Here is a 21,322-nt window from a genome sequence, read left to right on the forward strand (position 1 = left end):
TTTTGGCTCCCTTACCTTTCACCCTTGTTCAAATGTACCTAGCCTGTACCTGAAGCATCTCTTCCTTAAATATCAACCATTGTTCTGTTACAGTTTTTCCTGTCAGTCTTTGGTTCCATTTTACCCTGGCTAGATCTGCTCTCATCTCATTGAAGCTAGCCTCTTCCAACCTGGATACTCTAATTTATATTGTTTCTTGCTTTTCTCCATTACTGGTCTAAACCTTATGATGCAATTATCATTCTTACCCAAGTGTCCCCCCCACAGACACTTGGTCCACTTGATCCACTTCATTCCCCAGCACCAGATCTAGCACTGCCTCCTTTGTAGTTGGGGTGAGAATATGCTGGTCAAGGAAGTTCTCCTGAATATATTTTAGAAATTCTTCAATCCCTCCTTACCTTTATCCAATCTATACAAGGCTAATTAAAGTCCCAAAACAGTCCTTGCACATCTCTGATTTCCCTGCAGTTTTGTTCCTCTATTTCTCTCTCTCTCACTATTTGGAGCCCTATAGCAGTGTGATCTTATCTCTTTTGCTTCTCAACTCTAACCAAATGTGCTGCACAATTTCTGGCTCACTCACTTTGCTCTGCAGAATATTCCACCAGGGAGGCAACACACCACGTGGGACTCTCAATGATGGCTACACAAATGCCTAGACAGATTTACAAATTACATTACACAAATTACATAAATTCTAGCCTAGACAAATTCCTCCCCTCACTATGGAATCTACTATAACAACTGTATTTCTACTCTTTGCTTTTCTGTCCTGGACAGTCCCTTGCCCCATTGGTGCCATGGTCTGAATTGCACTCCTCCAAGGTGTCATCACTCCCAGAAGTTTCTCATAACAAATTACTCTTTGAGAAAGGTATGTACGCCAAAGATGTCTGGACTACTTTCCTCCTCCTACTTTTCCAGTTGACCACCCACCTAATACCCTGAACTCATGCCCCCTGTGGGTTACCACGTCCTGGAATATGCGATCCAGGAAACTGTCATCCTCCCTGTTACTCCGCAATGACTCCAACATCCCTTCAAGCTCGGGAACCCTGTGCCAGGGTCCAGCATGTGTGCAGGAAGTGTATCCAGCTGCAGCTCCTGAAAGCTTGGGTTTCAGAGCTGGAACAGCGGCTGGGGACACTGTGGAGCATCCGCAAGTCTGAGAGCATCGTGGATAGCATGTATAGAGAGGTGGTCACACCGCAGCTGAAAGGACTTGAAGGAAGGGAATGGGTGACCACCAGGCAATTCAAGAGAAACAGGCAGGTAGTTCAGGAGTCCCCTGGGTCCCGCTCACAAATTGGTATTCCATTTTGGAGGCTGGTTCCTCCAGGGAGTGTAGACACAGCCAAGCTTCTGGCATCACAAGCAGCCTGTCTGTACAGGAGAGGAGGAAGAGCAATACTAATAGGGGACTCAATAGTCAGGGGAACAAATAGGTGCTACTGTGGCCATCAACGTGACTCCAGGATGGTGTGTTGCCTTCCTGGTGCCAGGGTCCGGGATGTCACTGAACGGCTGCAGGGCATCCTGAAGGGGGAGGGCAATAAGGCAGAGGTCATGGTGCATGTTGGTACCAATGACATAGGTAGAATGAAGGATGAGGTCTTGCATCAACAATTCAGGGAGTTAGACCTCTCGGGTTGTAATCATTGGACCACTCCCAGTGCCATATGCTAGCGAGCTCAGAAATAGGAGAATAGTGCAGATGAATACTTGGCTTAAGAGTTGATGCAGGATGGAGGGTTTTAGATTTCTGGATCACTTGGACCGTTTCTGGGGAAGGTGGAACCTGTACAAGCGGGACAGTCTACATCTGAACCAGAGCGGGACTAACATCCATCAGGTGGGTTTGCTAGTGCTATTGGGAGGAGTTTAAACTAATTCGGCAGGGGAGGGAACACAGAATGTTAGCAGAATAGGGACACATCATAATACAGTAAAACAATCAAGTCAGAGGGAGTACAGCTGCAATAAGCTTCCAGGGAGTAAGGCAAGGCTGGATGGCCTCTACTTTCATGCCAGGAGTATTACAGGTAAAACGGATGAGTTAAGGATGAGGATTGACACGTGGAATTGTGATTTGGTAGCCATCACTGAGACGTGGTTGAGGGAGGGGCAGGATTGGCAGCTCCAAATTCCGGTATATAGACAGTGGAGGGGGTAAAAGAGGAGGAGGTATTGCATTTTTAGTTAAGGAGTCAGTTACTGCAGTAAGGAGAAATGATATCTTGGAGGGGGCATCGAATGAAGCTTTGTGGGTAGAGCTTAGGAATAAAAAAGGGGCAGTCACATTGTTAGGTGTTTATTATAGACTCACAGATAGTCAGCAGGAAACTGAGGAGCAAATAGTAAAAAGAATAATAATATGGTAATTATATTAGGTGATTTCAACTTTCCCAACATTAATTGGGATAGACATAGTGTTAAGGGCTTGGATGGAGTGGATTTCTTGAAATATGTACAGGAGAACTTTTTAGGTCAATGTGTAAAGGGTCCCACAAGGGACGGCGCAGTGCTGGACCTAATTCTGGGGAGTGAAGCCGGACAGGTGGCTGAGGTGGTGGTGGGGGAGCATTTTAGTGATAGCGACCACAACATGGTACAATTTAAGCTTGTTATGGACAAAGAAGTAGACAAGTTGCAAAAAAAATGTTTTGGATTGGGGGAGAGGGGATTTTAGTAAAATATGGCAGGATCTGGCCAAGGAAGACTGGGAACAGTTACTTGTGAGAAATCTGCAGAGGAGCAGTGGGGGGTTTGGGGGAGGGTTCAAAAAGCAAATGGGGAGGGTACAGGCTCAACATGTTCCCTGTAGGGTGATAAGAAAGAGAAACAAGTCCAGAGAACCATGGATGATCAGAGATTTTCAGGGTGCGATCAGAAGGAAAAGATACGCTTTTAGCAGGTACAAGGGAAGCAAATCAGCAGAGGCATTAGTGGAGTACAGAAAGTGCAGGGTGGAGCTTAAGAAAATAATTAGGAGAGCAAAGAGGGGATATGAGAAAGCTCTGGCTGGTAAAAGTAGGGAAAATTCCAAGATATTTTACAAGTATATCAATGGGAAGAGGATAACCAGGGAGAGAGTAGGGCCCATTAGGGACCAAGGGGGCAATATATGGGTGGAGCCAGAGGACATCGGTAGAGTGTTGAACGAATACTTCACATCTGTCTTCACCCAAGAGAATGAGGATGAAGGTGTGCAACTCGGGGAGAGAGGTATCGAGGTTCTTGAGCAAATTGATATAGGGAGTGACAAGGTATTGGAGGTGTTGGCAGGCTTAAAAGTGGACAAATCTCCAGGTCCAGATGATTTGTGTCCCAGACTGCTGAGGGAGGCAAGGGAAGAGATCACAGGGTCTTTGACCCAAATTTTTAATTCCTCTCTGGCCATGGGGGAGGTGTCAGAGGACTGGAGAACAACTAATGTGGTTCCCCTATTTAAGAAGGGTTATAGAGATAAGCCAGGGAACTACAGGCCAGTGAGTCTCACATCAGTGGTAGGGAAACTATTGGAGAAAATTCTTAAGGAGAGAATCTATCTCCAATTGGAGAGGCAAGATTTGATCAGGGATAGTCGGCATGGCTTTGTTAGAGGGAGGTCATGCCTAACGAATTTGATTGAATTCTTTGAGGAGGTGACCAGGTGCGTAGATGAGGGCAGTGCAGTTGATGTAGTTTATATGGATTTCACCAAAGCCTTTGACAAGGTCCCACAGGGGCGACTTATAAAGAAGGCAAATGCACTTGGGATACAGGGTAATTTGATAAGGTGGATTCAAAATTGGCTTAGTTGTAGGAGACAGAGATTGATGACAGAAGGATGTTTTAGTAACTGGAAGCCAGTGTCCAGTGGCATACCACAGGGATCTGTGCTCAGTCCCCTATTATTTATCATTTATATAAATGACATAGATGACTATGTCGGGGGGAGGATTAGTAAGTTTGCGGATGACACAAAGATTGGCTGGCTGGTTAACAGTGAGGTTGAGTGTCTTGTGCTGCAGGAAGATATAGACAGGATGGTCAAATGGACAGATAAGTGGCAGATGGAATTTAACCCTGAAAAGTGTGAGGTTTTACACTTTGGAAGGAGTAATTTGTCAAGGAAATATTCAATGAACGGCATGGCACTAGGAAGTTCTGAGGAACAAACGGACCTTGGTGTGTGTATCCATAGATCTCTGAAGGCAGAGGGGCATGTTAATCGGGTGGTGAAAAAGGCATATGGGACACTTGCCTTTATCAATCGAGACTTAGATTACAAAAGTAGGGAAGTCATATTGGAGTTGTAATGAACCTTGGTGAGGCCACAGCTGGAGCACTGTGTACAGTTCTGGTCACCACATAATAGGAAGTATGTGATTGCACTGGAGGGGGTGCAGAGGAGATTCACCAGGATGTGTCCTGGGATGAAATATTTAAGTTATGAAGAGAGGTTGGATAGACTTGGGTTGCTTTCGTTGGAGCAGAGAAGACTGAGGGGTGACCTGATCGAGGTGTACAAGATTATGAGGGACATGGACAGGGTGGATAGGGAGCAGCTGTTCCCCTAGTTGAAGGGTCAGTCACAAGGGGACATAAGTTCAAGGTGAGAGGCAGGACATTTAGGGGGGATGTGAGGAAGAACCTTTTTACCCAGAGGGTGGTGACAGTCTGGAATGCACTGCCTGGGAGGGTGGTGGAGGCGAGTTGCCTCACATCCTTTAAAAAGTACCTGGATGAGCATTTGGCACGTCATAACATTCAAGGCTATGGGCCAAGTGCTGGTAAATGGGATTAGGCAGGTAGGTCAGGTGTTTCTCATGTGTCGGTGCAGACTCGATGGGCCGAAGGTCCTCTTCTGCACCGTGTGGTTTTGTGATTCTGTGATCTGCCTCTAAATTTTGGTCTAGATCCCCTAGACTTCTCAACCAGAGGAAATAATTTCTTCCAGTTGGCACGACAGTATATATGTATTCCCCTAATTCCTGTGGTTAGTATATATTTAATTGGAAAGATGTGTGATTTTTCTTATGCTTTCGAGTTTGTTCCCCAATTAAATGATTCAGCAGCAAGCCTTTGTGAGTTTTAAACTAAATTTTAAAAAGCTTTTTATTCTCACACATTTATCCTGAATTAAACACAATGGGCAGAATTTTGCCCTCGGATGTCGTGCGGGCCCCACCGGCTCAGTGGCGGGTGGGCAGCTGACCCCTGCCACTGAAACAGGGCCTGCCGCCATTTTAAGTGGGCGGGCAAATTAAGGCCCGCCCAATGGCATCCCTAACGGGAAGCGCTATGCACTTCCTGTGTGGGGGGAGGGTGGGGGAGGGATTCCCCATCTGTCAAAGTGCATTCTTTCACGCATGCGCTCGAAAGAGTACACTTCTTCCTGAGGCAAAGTCCTGTCTAAGGGAGAATACTGACAGTGGTAAAAACTTTAAAAATAGAAACATTAAAAAATTATTAACATGCCCCTCTCGTGACAATGTCACACAAGATGGGACATGTTAATAAAGAACACATAAACTTTATTATTTTGGTACAAAATGGACATGAAACTTCATCCCGCCAGTGGATGAAGTTTCAGGAATAATCAGAAGCCCGCTGGGGCTCCTGGCCTGCCCACCAGCCTTAAGGTTGGCTGGGCAGGTCTTTAAGTACTTTAGTCTGTCAATGGCCTCAATTTCGCTGTCTGCCGCCTTCCTAAAAATTTAAATAGCCCGGGATGATGTTGGGGATTTCTCCCTTGGGGATGACGTCATCCGGCGTCATTTTCCCCTCGGCGACCGGGCCCCACTCCCGAATCGCCAAGGGGAAAATCCTGGCCAACTTGTTATTTCTAAATAGGCGCTAATATACCCCCCTCCCCTCCCCCACCTGCCTGCCAACCCCCCAGCACAAAGCCTCTTTATATTTCTAAAGAAGAATTCTAGCCACTGGAGACGATATATCTGCAAAAGACAAAAGGGACACTGACTCCACTTCTAAATATCTCAAGATTTCAGATCTGGGAAAATACATCATTTGATCAAGACCAAGGAGAAGAAGAGGGAGTTATGTCACATGACCTCATCCAAGTTGCTAGAATCCATAATATTGCTGTGTGGAACTGAACCCAAGCAGTCTTCCATTTTACCACCTAACATGTTGCAGCAAACAAAGCTCTGCTCAGGTGAAATGCCTGATCCTCATCTACACTGTGAACAACTGAAACAGTGGAACTCCTGTTTCTGTGCCTTCAAGACTAATTCACCTCCACGTGTCTCATCCCATCGTGGAAGTCCTCGCTTCTAGAAAGTCGGATCACCCTGTAACAGTTTCAGCCTGCTAACCTCTGAAGGAATATGCCACTGGACTTTTGACTCTGGACTCTGGACTCACATGAAGCCATAACTCTTATTTTTATCGTGGCCTTGCCCTGTACCCTTTTCTTTCCCTTATCCCTCATTTATTGTATGAGTAAAAAAAGGGGGCAGATGTTGCAAAACCTCATTCCCAAGTTTTGTGTGTTTGTGTAAATTAAACCAGCCCACTTACTTTTCCTTATCTTGAGTTTGCTGTGGGGTTATTAAGAGGATTGGATCACTCCAAACTGAAGGGTTGGGGTAAAAACGCCACTACTTATAAAGGGGGAAATCAGAAATCAAAAACACCTTCCTGTTTGCAGACGGGTAGGGAGTGGAGAAATCAGGGCTGTTTGAATTAATCTCCCCCGGTCCTTAACATCCTTTACACTTGTTCTCACATACACAAAGATAAGATACAATTACAGTGCACTTTTACAGGTTATAGTTATCTCAGTCTCTGATTCACAAACTCCAGTCTCCCATGTGGCAGGTCTTTGATCTTTTTGAATGGTATCAATGAGTTAAAGTTGAAGTGATGGTCTTAGACAGCAAAGAGCTCAACAAATTGTGAGGGCTCTTGTCAACTCTCTTGGTTGGTTCTCAGTTGAATTTGAAGTTGGAACAGGTTGGGGCGAGTTCTTCTCTCTGTTGGGATCTCCCACTTTCAAGGTATTGATGTTAATTATCTTGGCTGCTTAGCATCTTGCAACTGGTTCATGGTCGGCTTTCTGACTACTGAACTGCTAGTTCACTGGCTTTCTGGTGGATCTGCCAACAAAGAGCTTGTGCTGATTTTTAAAAAAAATCAGAGCACATGGCTACCTCACCATTTGACTTTCAGAAATTCAAGGACTTTTCCAAATAAGATTGGTTCCGACAATCTGTGTTGTGTTTCAACACCTTTGTGATTCACCCTGTCTAGTATGGATGGGGAAAACCATCATAATGGAAAGTTGATAGTGTCTATTCACTTCCGTCTGCTACTAATTGAGTTTCAACCTTCCCTTTTGTCCAGCATAAAGCAAGGAGGCAGGCAGCCTAGAAATGCTATAGTCCTTTTGTATTGATCTATTCTTATATAAAGAGATATGTGAATTCCTTGGATGGCTGTAAATGTCCATATTTAATTAGGTATTTGCTTAAGACAAAGTAATGCCTGTAGCTCAAATGCCAAATGTTATATGATTTGCAGCAGCCATTTTAATAGCTTGTTTGTATCCAGTTTTTAAAAGAATTGGTTGGAAGCTCATAATATGATGACCATGTACGAGGCATGACACTATCTACCCGACATTTTCCCCTTAATATCTGGAGAACTTTAGTCAAATCATTTTTAAATCCCGGGGTAGACAACCCTACTCTGTATATTGTCTCCTCATAATTTAACCCTTACAGCCTGAGTATCATTCTGCCCTCTCAGCATGGCCAATATTCCCTTCGCAAGGTGTGGTACTCAGAACTGCCCATTGTATTCCAGGGGCTGGATTTTACACCCACTGCCAGTATTTTTGGCAGGGAATGTAAACGTAGTTCCATTGTTTAAAAAGGGACCAAAGGAAATGCCAAACAATTATAGGCCAGTTAGTCTTACATCGGTGGTAAGCAAATTAATGGAATCAATCCTGAGAGATAGGATTAACTGTCATGTGGAAAGACATGGACTAGTCAGGGATGGTCAGCATGAATTTGTTCAAGGAAGGTCTTGCCTCACAAATTTGATTGAATTCTTTGAGAAATTGACAAGAAGGGTTGATGAAGGTAGTGCAGTGGATGTTGTGTACATGGATTTTAGCAAGACATTTGACAAGGTCCCACATGGCAGATTGGTCAGGTAGGTAAAAGCCCATGGGATTCAGGGTGACATGGAAAACTGGATAAAAAGTTGGCTTTGTAACAGGAAACAAAGGGTGATGGTCGATGGATGCCCTTGCAAATGGAAAGTTGTCTCTCAATCAAGTGGTGTTCCACAGGGCTCGGTGTTGGGACCCTTGCTGTTTGTGTTATATATTAACGATTTGGACGTGAACATGGGGGGCATGATTGGGAAATTTGCAGGTGACACAAAGATTGGCCAAGTAGTGGATAGTTTAGAGGATAGCCATAATCTCCAAAATGATATAGATGGGTTGGTGGAGTGGGCGGTAAAGTGGCAGATGGATTTTAACATAGGACATGAGGTCATACATTTAGGGAAGTCAAACAGTTACAGGGATTACACAATAAATAGGAATATACTAAGAGGTGTAAATGAAGTGCGAGATTTTAGCGTACAAGTACACAGGTCCCTGAAGGCAGCAGTTCAAGTAGACAAGGTTGCAAAGAAAGCATATGGAATGCTCTCCTTCATTGGCAGAGGTATAGAATATAAAAGTAAGGATATAATGTTGGAATTGTATAAAACACTGGTGAGGCCACAACTGAAATATTGTGTGCAGTTCTGGTCATCACATTACAGGAAGGACAGAATAGCTCTGGAGAGAGTGCAGAGGAGGTTTACAAGAATGTTGCCAGGGTTAGAAAAGTGCAGCTACGGGGAGAGATTGGATAGGTTGGGGTTATTTTCCATGGAACAAAGAAGGCTGAGAGGTGACTTGATTGAGGTGTACAAAATTATGGGGGGAATAGATAGAGTGGACAGGATAAAATTGTTTCCCTTGGTGGAGAATTCTAGAACCAGGGGACACAGATTCAAGATAAGTGGCAGAAGATGTAGGGGGACATGAGGAAGAACTTTTTTACGCAGAGGGTAGTGGGTGTCTGGAATTCGCTGCCCAAGTTGATGGTAGAGGCAGAAACTTAACTCTTTTAAAAAGTACCTGGATCTGCACCTTAAGTGCTGTAAGCCGCAGGGCTATGGGTCGGGTGCAGGAAGGTGGGATTAGAAAGGGCACCTGGGTGTCCTCGGACTGGCATGGACAAGATGGGCAGAATCGCCTCCTTCTGTGCTGTATCTTTTCTATGGTTCTATGGTTATAGTAAAGAGCAGACTGAAGGACGCCAGGTTACTAAAAACGGAAAAGTAGAATCAAAAGGTGAAGTGAAGAAAATTATTTGCTATCATTGCAAAAGGGCTGGACACACGAGGTTGAATTGCTGGAAATTAAATGGGAAGTGGATTGCAATGATAGGAACTCAGGAGGATTTTGTTAATAAAAATGCTTTGGGCTCTGAGTCCCAAGTTAGATGCAAACCGGTAGCATTCGTACATGTGTGAAGAGAAGTCAGAATTAGCCAGAGAGGTAGGAATGTGTTTCCAGCCTACCCCATGAAATTCTGAGAGACAGGTTAAAGAGGTGTTTAAGGGTTTTATGTGTGAGGGGGAAGTATTTCCTTGTATTTTGAAACAAGAAGGGTGCAGAAAGACATGGGTGTTTATGTGCGTTAATAAAGTACATAGTATCCTGGGCTTTATTAATAGGGGCATAGAGTACAAGAGCAGGGAGGTTATGCTGAATTTATATAAAACCCTCGTTACACCCCAGCTGGAGTATTGTGTACAGATCTGGGCACCACATTATGGGAAGGATGTGAACACATTGGAGACAGTGCAGAAGAGATTTATGGGAATGGTTCCAGGGATGCGAAACTTCAGTTGCGAGGGTAGATTGGAGAGGTTGGGACTGTTCTCCTTGGAGAGGCAAAGGCTAAGAGGAGATTTGATAGAGATGTTCAAAATCATGAGGGGTCTGGACAGAGTGGATAGGGAGAAGCTGTTCCCACTCGTAAAGGGATCGAGAACGAGAGGGCACAGATTTGGGGTGATTTGCAAAAGAAGCAAATGTGACATGAGAAAAAACTTTTTCATGCAGCGAGCAGTTTGGGTCTGGCGTGCACTGCCTGGAAGTGTGATGGAGGCAGGTTCAATCGAGGCATTCAGGAGGACATTAGATGATTATTTGGATATAAACAATGTGCAGGGGTATGGGGAAAATGCAGGGCACTGGCACTAGGTCATAATGCTCATTTGGAGAGCAGGTGCAGACACAATGGGCCGAAAGGCCTCCTTCTGTGCAGTAACATTCTGTGATTCTGGGGGAGCTCATCAGAATTTTGATTCTGGGAGGGGCACATAAAATATGAAGGGTGGCTAGCCCACTGCCTTCCCACCCACCCCTGATCCACTCCCCATAAAACAGTAGGGGTTGGGGGGGTGGGGGGGGGGGGTGCGGGGGGGTAGTGGTGGTGCCGAAATCAGGAGCCCACCTGCCATTTCTAAAAAAGATGAGTTTTTAACGAGTAAATTGACCCAATTGTTACCCAGCTCACACCATAATATGTTTGGAGTGGGGAGGTGGTGGGAAAAAAGAATGTTGTTTTTAAAACTACTCTTTTGAAAAGGCAGGAAAGAAGGAGCTATCCCCCACCCACCCCAACCCAACCAAGATGTTATCTCACACTCTATTCCTTTCCGCTTGACTTCCAAAACCAATCACACAACCAAATTCGCTTCTTGCAGTCAATTAAATCATTCTTCCAGATATTATAAACGTTCCTCTCATGTTTGACTGAAAACTTTCAAGTTGTCAATATAAACAGCATAATTGTTCAATCCTGCAATTACTTTGTTTGTCAGTCTTTAAAATGTTGCTGGTGCATTTTTCATACCAAATGGCATAACTTTAAACTGATATAGTCCATCTGGCATCACAAAAGCCAATATCTCCTTTGCTCTCTTTGAAAATGGTACTTGCCAATATCCTCGCAGCAAGTCAATCTTTGTGATAATGATTTCTCATTGCAATCTTCCAACTGTGGTATTGGATATGAATCCGCTTTTGTCACTGCATTCCCTTTTCAATAGTCCACACACTTTGTGTCTTTGTGTTCCATCCAGTTTCGGTACCATCACAATAGGCGAACTCCAGTTACTGCAGCTCGACTCAATGATGTCACTTTGAAGCATGAATTCAATTTCTTTTTGTAGTTGTGATAACGTTGCTGGACTTAATTGATAAGGGTGTTGCCTTATTGAAAATGAATCCCTTACACTTATATCATGTGTAGCTTAATTTGTTCTCCCCAGCTTAGTCCCACAAATAAGACCCTTAGACATGGGAGCAGAAGTAGGCTATTTGGCCACCGAATCTGCTCCACCATTCAATGAGATCTTGGCTGATCTGATAATCCTCAACTCCACTTTCCAGCCTTTTCCCCATACCCCTTGATTCCCTTACTGATTAAAAATCTGTCTATGTATTTAATGACCCAGCTTCTACTGCCCTCTGCGGTAAACTACCCTCTGATAGAATAAATTCTTCCTCACCTCTGTATTAAATGGATGACCTCTTTCTCTGAGATTATGCCCTCTGGTCCTAGACTCTCCCACAAGGGGAAACAACCTTTCAGCATCTATCCTGTCAAGCCCCCTAAGAATCTTATATGTTTCATTAAGGTTGCCTCTCATTCTTCTAAACTCCAATGAGTACAGGCCAAACCAACTCAACCTCTCCTCATAAGAAAATCCCTCCATCCCTAGGATTAACCTAGTGAACCTTCTCTAGACTGCCTCCACTGCCAATATATCTTTCCTTAGATAAGAGGGACCAAAACTGTTCACAGTATTCTATGTGTGGTCTAGCTGAACACGTGGCTGAACAGATGGCGTAGGAGGGAAGGTTTCCGATATCTGGATCAGTGGGATCTCTTCCAGGGCAGGGTGGGACCTGTACAAGAGGGACAGGTTGCATCTGAACTGGAGGGGCTCCTCTTGGCTGCGAGGTTTGTTAGTGTCACTCGGGAGGGTTTAAACTAGTATGGCAGGGGGGTGGGAAACAGAGCAATAGGTCAGCAGGTGAAGTAAATGACTGGGAACCAGTGAATATGGCCAGTAGGACTAAGAGGAAGGGCAGGCAGGAAGAAATTACTGAACATAGTAGGACTGGGGGTCTGAAATGCATTTGTTTCAATGCGAGAAATATAACAGGCAAGGCAGATGAGCTTAGAGCTTGGATTAGCACTTGGGACTATGATGTTATTGCTATTACAGAGACTTGGTTGAAGGATGGACAGGATTAGCAGATAAACGTTCCAGGATTTAGATGTTTCAGGCAGGATAGAGAGGGATGTAGAAGAGGTGGGGGAGTTGCACTGCTGGTTAAGGGGAATATCACAGCTGTACGACAGGAGGACACCTCGTTGGGCTCATGCAGTGAGGCAAAATAGGTAGACCTCCAGAATAGGAAGGGTGCAGTCACAGTGTTGGGGGTTTACTATAGGCCTCCCAATTGCTGGTGGGTGATTGAGGAACAGTTATGTTGGCAGATTTTGGAAAGATGTAAAAGCAATAGGGTTGTTGTGGTGGGTGATTTTAACTTTCCCAATATTGACTGGGAATCACATATTGCTGGGGGTTAGGATGGTGCAGAATTTGTAAGATGCATCCAGGAGGGCTGCCTGAGACAATATGTAGATAGTCCAACTAGGGAAGGGGCAATACTGGACCTGGTATTAGGGAATGAACCCAGCCAGATGGTCTAAGTTTCAGTAGGGGAGCATTTTGGGAAAATTGACCATAATTCAGTCAGTTTCAAGGTACTGGTGGATAAGGATAACAGGAGTCCTCAGGTTAAGGAGCTTAATTGGGGGAAGGCTAATTATAACAATATTAGGCAGGAACTGAGGAATCTAGACTGGAGGTGGATGTTTGAGGACAAATCAACAACTGACATGTGGGGGCTTTCAAACGTCAGTTGATAAGAATTCAGGACCGGCATGTTCCTGCTAGGATGAAGGATAAGCATGGCAAGTTTCAGGAATCTTGGATAACGAAGGATATTGTGAGATTAGTCAAAAAGAAAAGGGAAGCATTCTTAAGGGTTAGAAGGCTGGGAACAGGTGAAGCCTGTGGAGAATATAAAGAAAGTAGGAAGAAACTTAAGCAAGGAGTCAGGAGGGCTAAAAGGGGTCATGAAAAGTCGCTGGCATCCAGGATTAAGGAAAATCCCAAGGCCTTGTAAAGGGCAAGAGGGTAGCCAGGGAAAGGGTAGGCCCACTCAGGGACAGAGGTGGGAATCTGTGTGTGGAGCCAGAAGAAATGGGAGAGATACTAAATGAATACTTCTCATCAGTATTCACCAAAGAGAAGGACTTAGCGGTCGATTGGTCTAGGGAAGAGTGTGTAGATAGCCTGGATCATGATAAGATCAAAAGAGAGGAGGTGTTAGGTGTCTTGAAGAATATTAAGGTGGATAAGTCCCCAGGGCCAGATGGGATCTACCCCCAGAGTACTGAGTGAGGCAAAGGAGGAGATTGCTGGGGCCTTGACAGAAATCTTTGTATCCTTGCTGGCTACAGGTGAGGTCCCAGAGGACTGGAGAATGGCCAATGTTGTTCCATTGTTTAAGAAGGGTAGCAGAGATAATCCAGGAAATTACAGGCCAGTGAGCCTTACATCAGTGGTAGGGAAATTATTAGAGAAGACAGGATTTACTACCATTTGGAAGCAAATGGGTGTATTAGTGAGAGGCAGCATAGTTTTGTGAAGGGGAGGTCATGTTTCACTAACTTGATCGAGTTTTTCGAGGAAGTGACAAAGATGATCGACTATGGAAGGGCAGTAGATGTTGTATACATGGATTTCAGTAAGGCCTTTGATAAGGTCCCTCATGGCAGACTGGTACAGAAGGTAAAGTTGCATGGGATCAGAGGTGAGCTGGCAAGATGGATACAGAATTGGCTTGACCATAGAAGACAGAGGGCTGCAGTGGAAGGGTGCTTTTCTGAATAGGGAGCTGTGAGTAGTGGTGTTCCACAGGGATCAGAGCTGGGACCTTTGCTGTTTGTAGTATACATAAATGATTTGGAGGAAAATGTAACTGGGCTAATTAGTAAGTTTGCAGATGATACTAAGGTTGGAGGAGTTGCAGATAGTGAAGAGGATTGTCAAAGGATACAACGGGATATAGATCGATTGGAGACTTGGGCGGCGAAATGGCAGGTGGAGTTCAATCCATTTTGGAAGGTCTAATACAGGCAGGAATTATACAGTAAATGGCAGAACCGTTAAGTGCATTGATGGGCAGAAGGATCTGGGTGTACAGGTCCACAGGTCACTGGAAGTGGCAACGCAGGTGGATAAGGTTGTCAGGAAGGCATATGGCATGCTTGCCTTCATTGGCAGGGGTATTGAGTATAAAAGCTGGGAAGTCATGCTGCAGCTGTATAGAAGCCTGGTTAGGCCACACTTGGAATATTGCGTTTAATTCTGGTTGCCATATTACCAGAAGGATATGGAGGTGTTGGAGAGGGTGCAGAGGAGGTTTACCAGGATGCTGCCTAGTCTGGAGGTTAGTAGCTATGAGGAGAGGTTGGAGAAACTCGGATTGTTCTCACTAGAGCGACGGAGATTGAGGGGCAACTTGATAGAAGTTTACAAAATTATGAGTGACATGGACAGAGTAGATAGTCAGAAGCTTTTTCCCATGGTGGAAGAGTCAATTACCACGGGACATAGATTTAAGGTGAGAGGAGAAAACTATAGAGGAGATGTGTGGGGCAAGTTTTTTACGCAGAGGGTTTTGAGTGTCTGGAATTCACTGCCAGAGGAGGTGGTGGAATCAGGTATGATAGTGGTGTTTAAGAGGCAGCTTGACAACTAGATGAATAGGATGGGAATCGAGGGATACGGACACCGGAAGCGCAAAATGTTTTAATTGACGGGCAATATGATCGGCGCAGGCTTGGAGGGCCGAAGGGCCTTTTCCTGTGCTGTACTTTTCTTCGTTCTTTGTTCTTTGTTCTAACTAGTGCCTTGTATAATTTTAGCAAGACTTTGCTATTTTTATACTCCATTCACTTTGAAATAAAGGCCAACATTCCATTTGCCTTCTCTATTACCTGTTGAACTTGTATGTTAGCTTTTTGTGATTCATGAACAAGCACTCCCAAATCCCTCTGTGCTGTAGCCTTCTGCAGTCTTTCTCCATTTAACTAACATTCAGCTCCTCTATTCTTCCTGCCAAAGTGCATAACCTTACACTTTCCCACATTATATTCCATCTGCCACTTTTTTGTCTACTCACCTAACTTCTCTTTATTCCTCTGTAGACTCCTTGTGTCATCTCACCACTTGCCTCCCACTATTTTTGTATTGTCTGCAAATTTGGCAATAGTACATTCACTTCCCTCATCCAGGTCATTAATATATATTGTAAATAATTGATCCCTGTGGCACTCCACTAGTTACAGGTTGCCATCCTGAAAATGCCCCCCTTATCCCAACTCTGTCTTCTATCAGTTAGCCAATCCTCTATCCATGCTAATATACTACCCCCAACGCCATGGGCTCTTATTAAGTAGCCTTATATGTGGTACCTTATTGAACGCCTTTTGGAAAGCCAAATATATTACATCTACTGGCTCCCCTTTATCTATCCTGCTTGTTATCTCCTCAAGGAATTCTAATAAATTTGTCTGTTATGAGACAGCCTTTTGGTAAAGCTGAGTTATTTAAAAATCCTTGTCATAACCTATATTTTTAACTGGTATGTTTGAGATGCAGCTCTAGATTCAGGAATCAGACCACCAGTTCTTGAGAGGTTTTATATTAAACTAAATGAAACATTTTATTAATTTACACAAGTTAAATATTACAAATATCACAACTTTTAAATTCCCAAACTAATCTCCATTAAGGCAATAACAACACATAGATGTAACCAGACACCAGGCAAAGCGTTTTCACCTTGCGAATTCAAAATGAGGTTCCTTTCACTTTGGTTCCTGTGGAGACAGTTGTAGGCTTAAAGCTACTTTGATCTTACATTGCCACAGCTCTGTGCACACAAAACTGCTACCTTATGTGTTGAATGTAAATTCTCATTGTATGACCAGCCTCTTCTAACAATTCCTAGTACCAATTTTATTAGCAATATAAGCATATTGCTTGGTCTCTGCTTGCTAGACACCAGATTTCACCCCACAAGAGAATGCTCTATTCAAAAAATACAAATACATTCTATCTCTTTTTCATCTCAAAACTAGTACACATCAACGCACCCAGACTAGCTGCCTTTAATCCAATTAAGACACACCCACAGAATGAACCTCAATTTTAAAAGAAAAATATTTTCCAATAATATATACATTAATATCTTCATGACATTGTCAGGCATGGTTTCCCCCTCATGAAGCCATGCTGACCCTGCTTGATTAGATTCTGTAATTCTAAATGCTCTGCTATTACATCCTTTTCTTTTAATTTGATACTATCCTTAACTTCCTTGGTTAACCATGGTTGCTTTATCCCCATCCTTGAATCCTCTTTCCTCACTGGGATAAAACTTTGTTGTGAGTCATGAACTATTTTCTTAAATGTCTGCCATTGTTCATCTACCATTTTTCTGCTAAAATCCTATCCCAGTCCACTTCAGCCAATTCTTCCCTCATTCATTTGTAAATACCTTTATTTAAGTTTAGCACAGTTGTTTCCAACCCAGGTTTCTCACTCTCAAACTGAATGCTAAATTCCACCATATTATGGTTACTGTTTCCTGGGGTATCTTTTACTTTGAGATCATTTGTTAAACCTGTCTCATTACATATTCGAATATTTAGTTCCCAGTTTTGACCTCCTTGTGGCTATATAATCATACCCATTAGCCTCTGTTTTATATATTTTATTTAATAGCTGTGTGACTGCAATAGCTTTTCCAAATCATCTTGACACTTGTCTGGAAGGTAACTCAATATTACATTTAAATTTTTAAGTACCCCCTCATTATTTAATTTGATTAGAGGAAAATCAATTTCAGAATCCTTTATTTCTACCTCTTTCTCCTTATCTATCACCACTAATACTTCCTTTTGGCCCTCTTCTTTGTCAAAGTACTTTTGAAGCATATTTACAAGACACACCCTCTGCTTTTTTCTTCTGTTTGGAGTAATTATTAAATAATTTACTTCACTCAGTTCCTTTTCAATCCTGTAAGGTCCACTAAATGTTGCCTTTAATAATTCACCCAGTACTGGTAACAAAACTAACACCTTTTCCCCAGCAACAAAACGATGAACCGTGGCTCTCCTATCCACCTTCGTTTTCATCACTTGCTATGATATCTTTAAATGTTCCCTAGCTCACTCACATTCTCTGTTCAATATTTCTCTGAAGTTTGATCCAGGAGAGTAGTTTCTGAATTTTGACCCACCAACTTCTCATGAATCAATTTCAGTGGTCCCTTTTACCTCATGACCATACATTAATTCAAAAGGACTAAATCCGGTCAATGCATTAGTAGCATCTCCAATAGCAAATAACAAGAATAGAATTCCCCTATTCTAATCCTATGGATAGCCTTGACTATAAACCCTCATCTTGATTTTTAAAGCTTGGTGCCATCTTTCCAAAGCCCCTTGTGATTCAGCATGGTAAGCTGTTGATTTAAACTGTTTCATCTCCAAACTGTTCATTACTCCCTTAAACAACTGTGACATACAATCAGATCAGAGTTCAAATTTTATTTCTTTTGGCAAACCATATGTGAAAAAAATTGTCAGCTCCTCTACAATTCTCTTTGCTGTAATATTTTGCACTTCCAGAAACCTTGTAGACACATCCATTATTGTCAGTAAATACTGATTTCCCTTTTAATCTTAGGGAGGGCTCCTACACAACCAGTTATGACCCTAGTAAAAGGTTCCTCAAATGGTTGAATTGGAATTAAAGGTGCCGGCTTAATCACTGCTTGTGGTTTCTCTATCACCTGACATGTTCTACAGAATTTGACATCTCTTTGCAATCCAGGCCAATAAAAATGTTTTTTGTATTTTCACCTGTGTTTTCCTAATTCTGAAATGTCCCCCTATTGGAATTTCATGAGCTACTCTCAATATCTCATTTCTATATCCAGTTGGTATAACAATCTGATGCACGTCCATTTTTCATCTGCTTAAACTTGATATGGTCACCACTTCCTCATTAACACATTACCCTTAAGGTAATAACATTCTGGAATACACTTTGCCTCTGTTTCTGATTGAGTTGTCTGATATAACTGCTTTATTCGTGGATCCTTTTGTTGTAGCTCTACCAATTTCCTTGAGTTAAACACTTCAGCTTCGTTCTCTTCCATTCTCTCCTTGTAAACAATCTTAGCAAAGATTGTATCAACTAATTGAACTTCAACACCTTTTCCCTGCCTTTTAACTTCCTTTTCTTCCTGTTTCAATCTGTGAGCTTGTGATCTTGTTGCTACACAATCTGGAAAAAATCCAGGATGCTCTTTCTCTAATACCTCTGTTGAATGCATGGCTACATGCTGTTTAACTATTGTAGGCATCACCTAGATCCGTGACCCAGCTATATCATTACCTAAAATAAATTGAACGCCTGCAGTGGGCAATTTTTACACTACTTCAACAATCTCTTCACCTGTTCTCCACTTGCTCTTTAAATTTACCTTCCACCATGGAATGCGTTTAGCATCTCCATGAACCTCACTTATTATAAAAACAAAAAAACTGCGGATGCTGGAAATCCAAAACAAAAGCACCTTTTTCTGCAATACTCTGAACAACAAATATCACTCTCCTCACACTGGGTATTTAAGCTTACCATATGACAGCTAGTGCCATGAAAAGGGGACATACCCTGTCTTCTCTCGACTTTACTGCAATCCGATTGAGTTCTGAGGGATGCTGTGCTCTGCATTTCTGGGAAAGCTGGGTTCAGAAAACCCGGCAGGAAATGCGGAGCAGTGTCAAGATGGGGGAACATTCGATCAGAGTAGCAATTTGACAATGATTGTGGATCCTTGGGAGATCCAGGCCAATGTATTTACATTTGTAATTTTGCAACTGACATTGGGTAATGTATGGTGATTGGGCTGTGTTTGCAGATCAGGACATAGGCCATAGAAGCCATTTGACCCATCTTGTCTGTTTCAGTGCTTTTAAAAAGCTAAGCAATTAATCTAATTCTCTTCTTTTTCTCCTGAGCCCAGCATGAATTTCCTCTCCAAGTATACATCCATATCACTTTTGAAAGTTACCACACCTTTGTTTTTCAAACTAGGATTGTTTTCAAAACATTCATTGCTGTTAATCTGCTCCTTCAAAAGTTTGTTTGGTCATAGGCTCCCCAAGGATTAATAAATGCTTCACAATGAACAATTATGCAGAGATGTTTACATAAATTTTTAATGCATGTTATGTGTGGCAGGCAAAAAAAGCATTTTCAGGCCAACATTTAACACTCAATCAGCATGTAAAATATATTAGTGTGGAGTTACCATAAGAATGCATTAGTATCTCCAGCAGAATGTACCCAAAATCGGTAAAACTGCAAAAGACCCAGGAATTCCAAGCATAAGTTATGACCAGTGAAAACCTTTGTGTTCCATGTCTTTTGTGCTGATTTTGAAAACCATGGCATTTGCTGCTGGTCTTGCCCACAAAACTGGTCCCATCCACACATCAAATTAATCGCCATGGTGAGTTTCTGCTAATCGTACCCATCAACAGTCCTTCAAGGAGGCCCTTAAAATTAATCATTTTGTGCCAGGACACAAACAGGTGCCTTTTAAAATATTTTAAATATAAAAAAAAATTTACAAAAAAACCTGACTTGTGTGCATGGACAAAACTAGTAAACAATTTTGTATAGTTCTTCAATGTCATTTTCAGTAAATTAAAATCAGGTTACTGATAGATGGGGAACTTGGCACATAATAAAAATGTTCTTTTTCATGATAAACCCATTTTTAACTATATTCATAAAACTGCACCAGTAACCACCAGTACTGCATCGCAGAATATTTTTAATGCAAGAAAAAGAGTAAACAATTACAACTGAAACCCTGTTGATTGCACTGGTGTATGAACTATTTCACAGTTGTGATTATGCAAATGAATTTGAATGAAAAATTGAACCTATCTTCACTTCAGAAAACGAACACATTTTTGATCCCAGTTTTCACAATGATTGCATCCAAACTTGAAATTCTACCCTGATATCTAACCTAATACTTATGAATATATATCTCATCTATCTATGAGATATATATGCCCCATTTATATTTGTGAGACTTTGATCTGTACCAATTACTTCCCGTATTACAACAGTGATTACACTTCAAAAGTACTTCATTGGTTTTTAAGTACTTTGGGTTGTCATGAGGTCATGAAAGATGTACAAATTAAATTCTTCATAGAAAAATATGCACCAATTAAGTAGCAATGGTAAGTAGTGAAGATGGGAACAGGAAGTCGCAAATGGATATAGATTAAGTGAATGGAAAAACTATGGTAAATGCAATTCAATGTGGGCAAGTGTGAGCTCATTCACTTTGGATCCATGGAAACCAGAGCATTTTTCAAATGTTGAAAAATCTGGGAACTGTGATGGATCAAAGAGGTTTTCAAATACATATATCATTTAAAATTAGTGAACAGGCATTAAAAGCAAGCAAATGGAGTGTTGAATGGAGTATAGGCCTTTATCTCAAGGAATACAATGGGGTGGAGTTATGCTTCAGTTGTACAGAACTTTGGTGAAACTCCATCTGGAATATTGTATTCGGTTCTGGACCCCTCACCTCGTGAGGGATATATTGACCTTGGATGAGATACAGAATGAGTTCACTAGAATAATAGCAAAGCTTAAAAGGTTAAATTATAACAGCAAGTTGCATCAATTGACTTGTATTCCCTTGAGTATAGCAGATTGAGGGATGATCTGAACAAGCTGCTTAAAATATTAAAAGTATTTGATGTGTAGAATTGAAGAAATTGATTCTCTATCCTTGGGTCAGTTTTAGATATAGTTCTTCTTAGCAAATGACTTGTTCAGAGAGGCACCTGCAAGTCACTGAATTTATTTTCAATTATTAACTCTTGTTCTTCCTCTTCCCCTTTCCAGCAATCCTGTTTGCAATTTCTGTCTTTGGGCCTGCCTTCGGGTACTTACTGGGGTCAGTGATGCTACATTTATTTGTGGATCTGGACAGGGTGGACCCAGGTAAGTGGAATCCAGTGAAAATGCTGTG

At 42.3% G+C, this 21,322-nt stretch overlaps 1 protein-coding gene and 1 long non-coding RNA gene across 7 annotated transcripts in view; both read left to right on the forward strand.

Moving 5' to 3' along the window:
• Positions 1 to 21,322, forward strand: part of slco2a1 (solute carrier organic anion transporter family, member 2A1) — a 344,648-nt gene that overhangs the window by 192,047 nt on the left and 131,279 nt on the right. For all 6 annotated transcript variants that reach the window (XM_041216217.1, XM_041216234.1, XM_041216224.1 and 3 more), the window contains one exon: positions 21,196 to 21,294. In XM_041216217.1, the coding sequence (XP_041072151.1) occupies positions 21,196 to 21,294 (99 nt within the window). The remainder of the gene's footprint in view (positions 1 to 21,195; positions 21,295 to 21,322) is intronic.
• Positions 607 to 6,540, forward strand: LOC121293324. The gene is made up of 2 exons (XR_005946490.1): positions 607 to 877; positions 5,993 to 6,540. It is a non-coding gene; the product is annotated as an uncharacterized LOC121293324 (long non-coding RNA).

This window comes from Carcharodon carcharias, chromosome 2 (assembly GCF_017639515.1).
Source record: "Carcharodon carcharias isolate sCarCar2 chromosome 2, sCarCar2.pri, whole genome shotgun sequence".
Taxonomy (NCBI): domain Eukaryota; kingdom Metazoa; phylum Chordata; class Chondrichthyes; order Lamniformes; family Lamnidae; genus Carcharodon; species Carcharodon carcharias.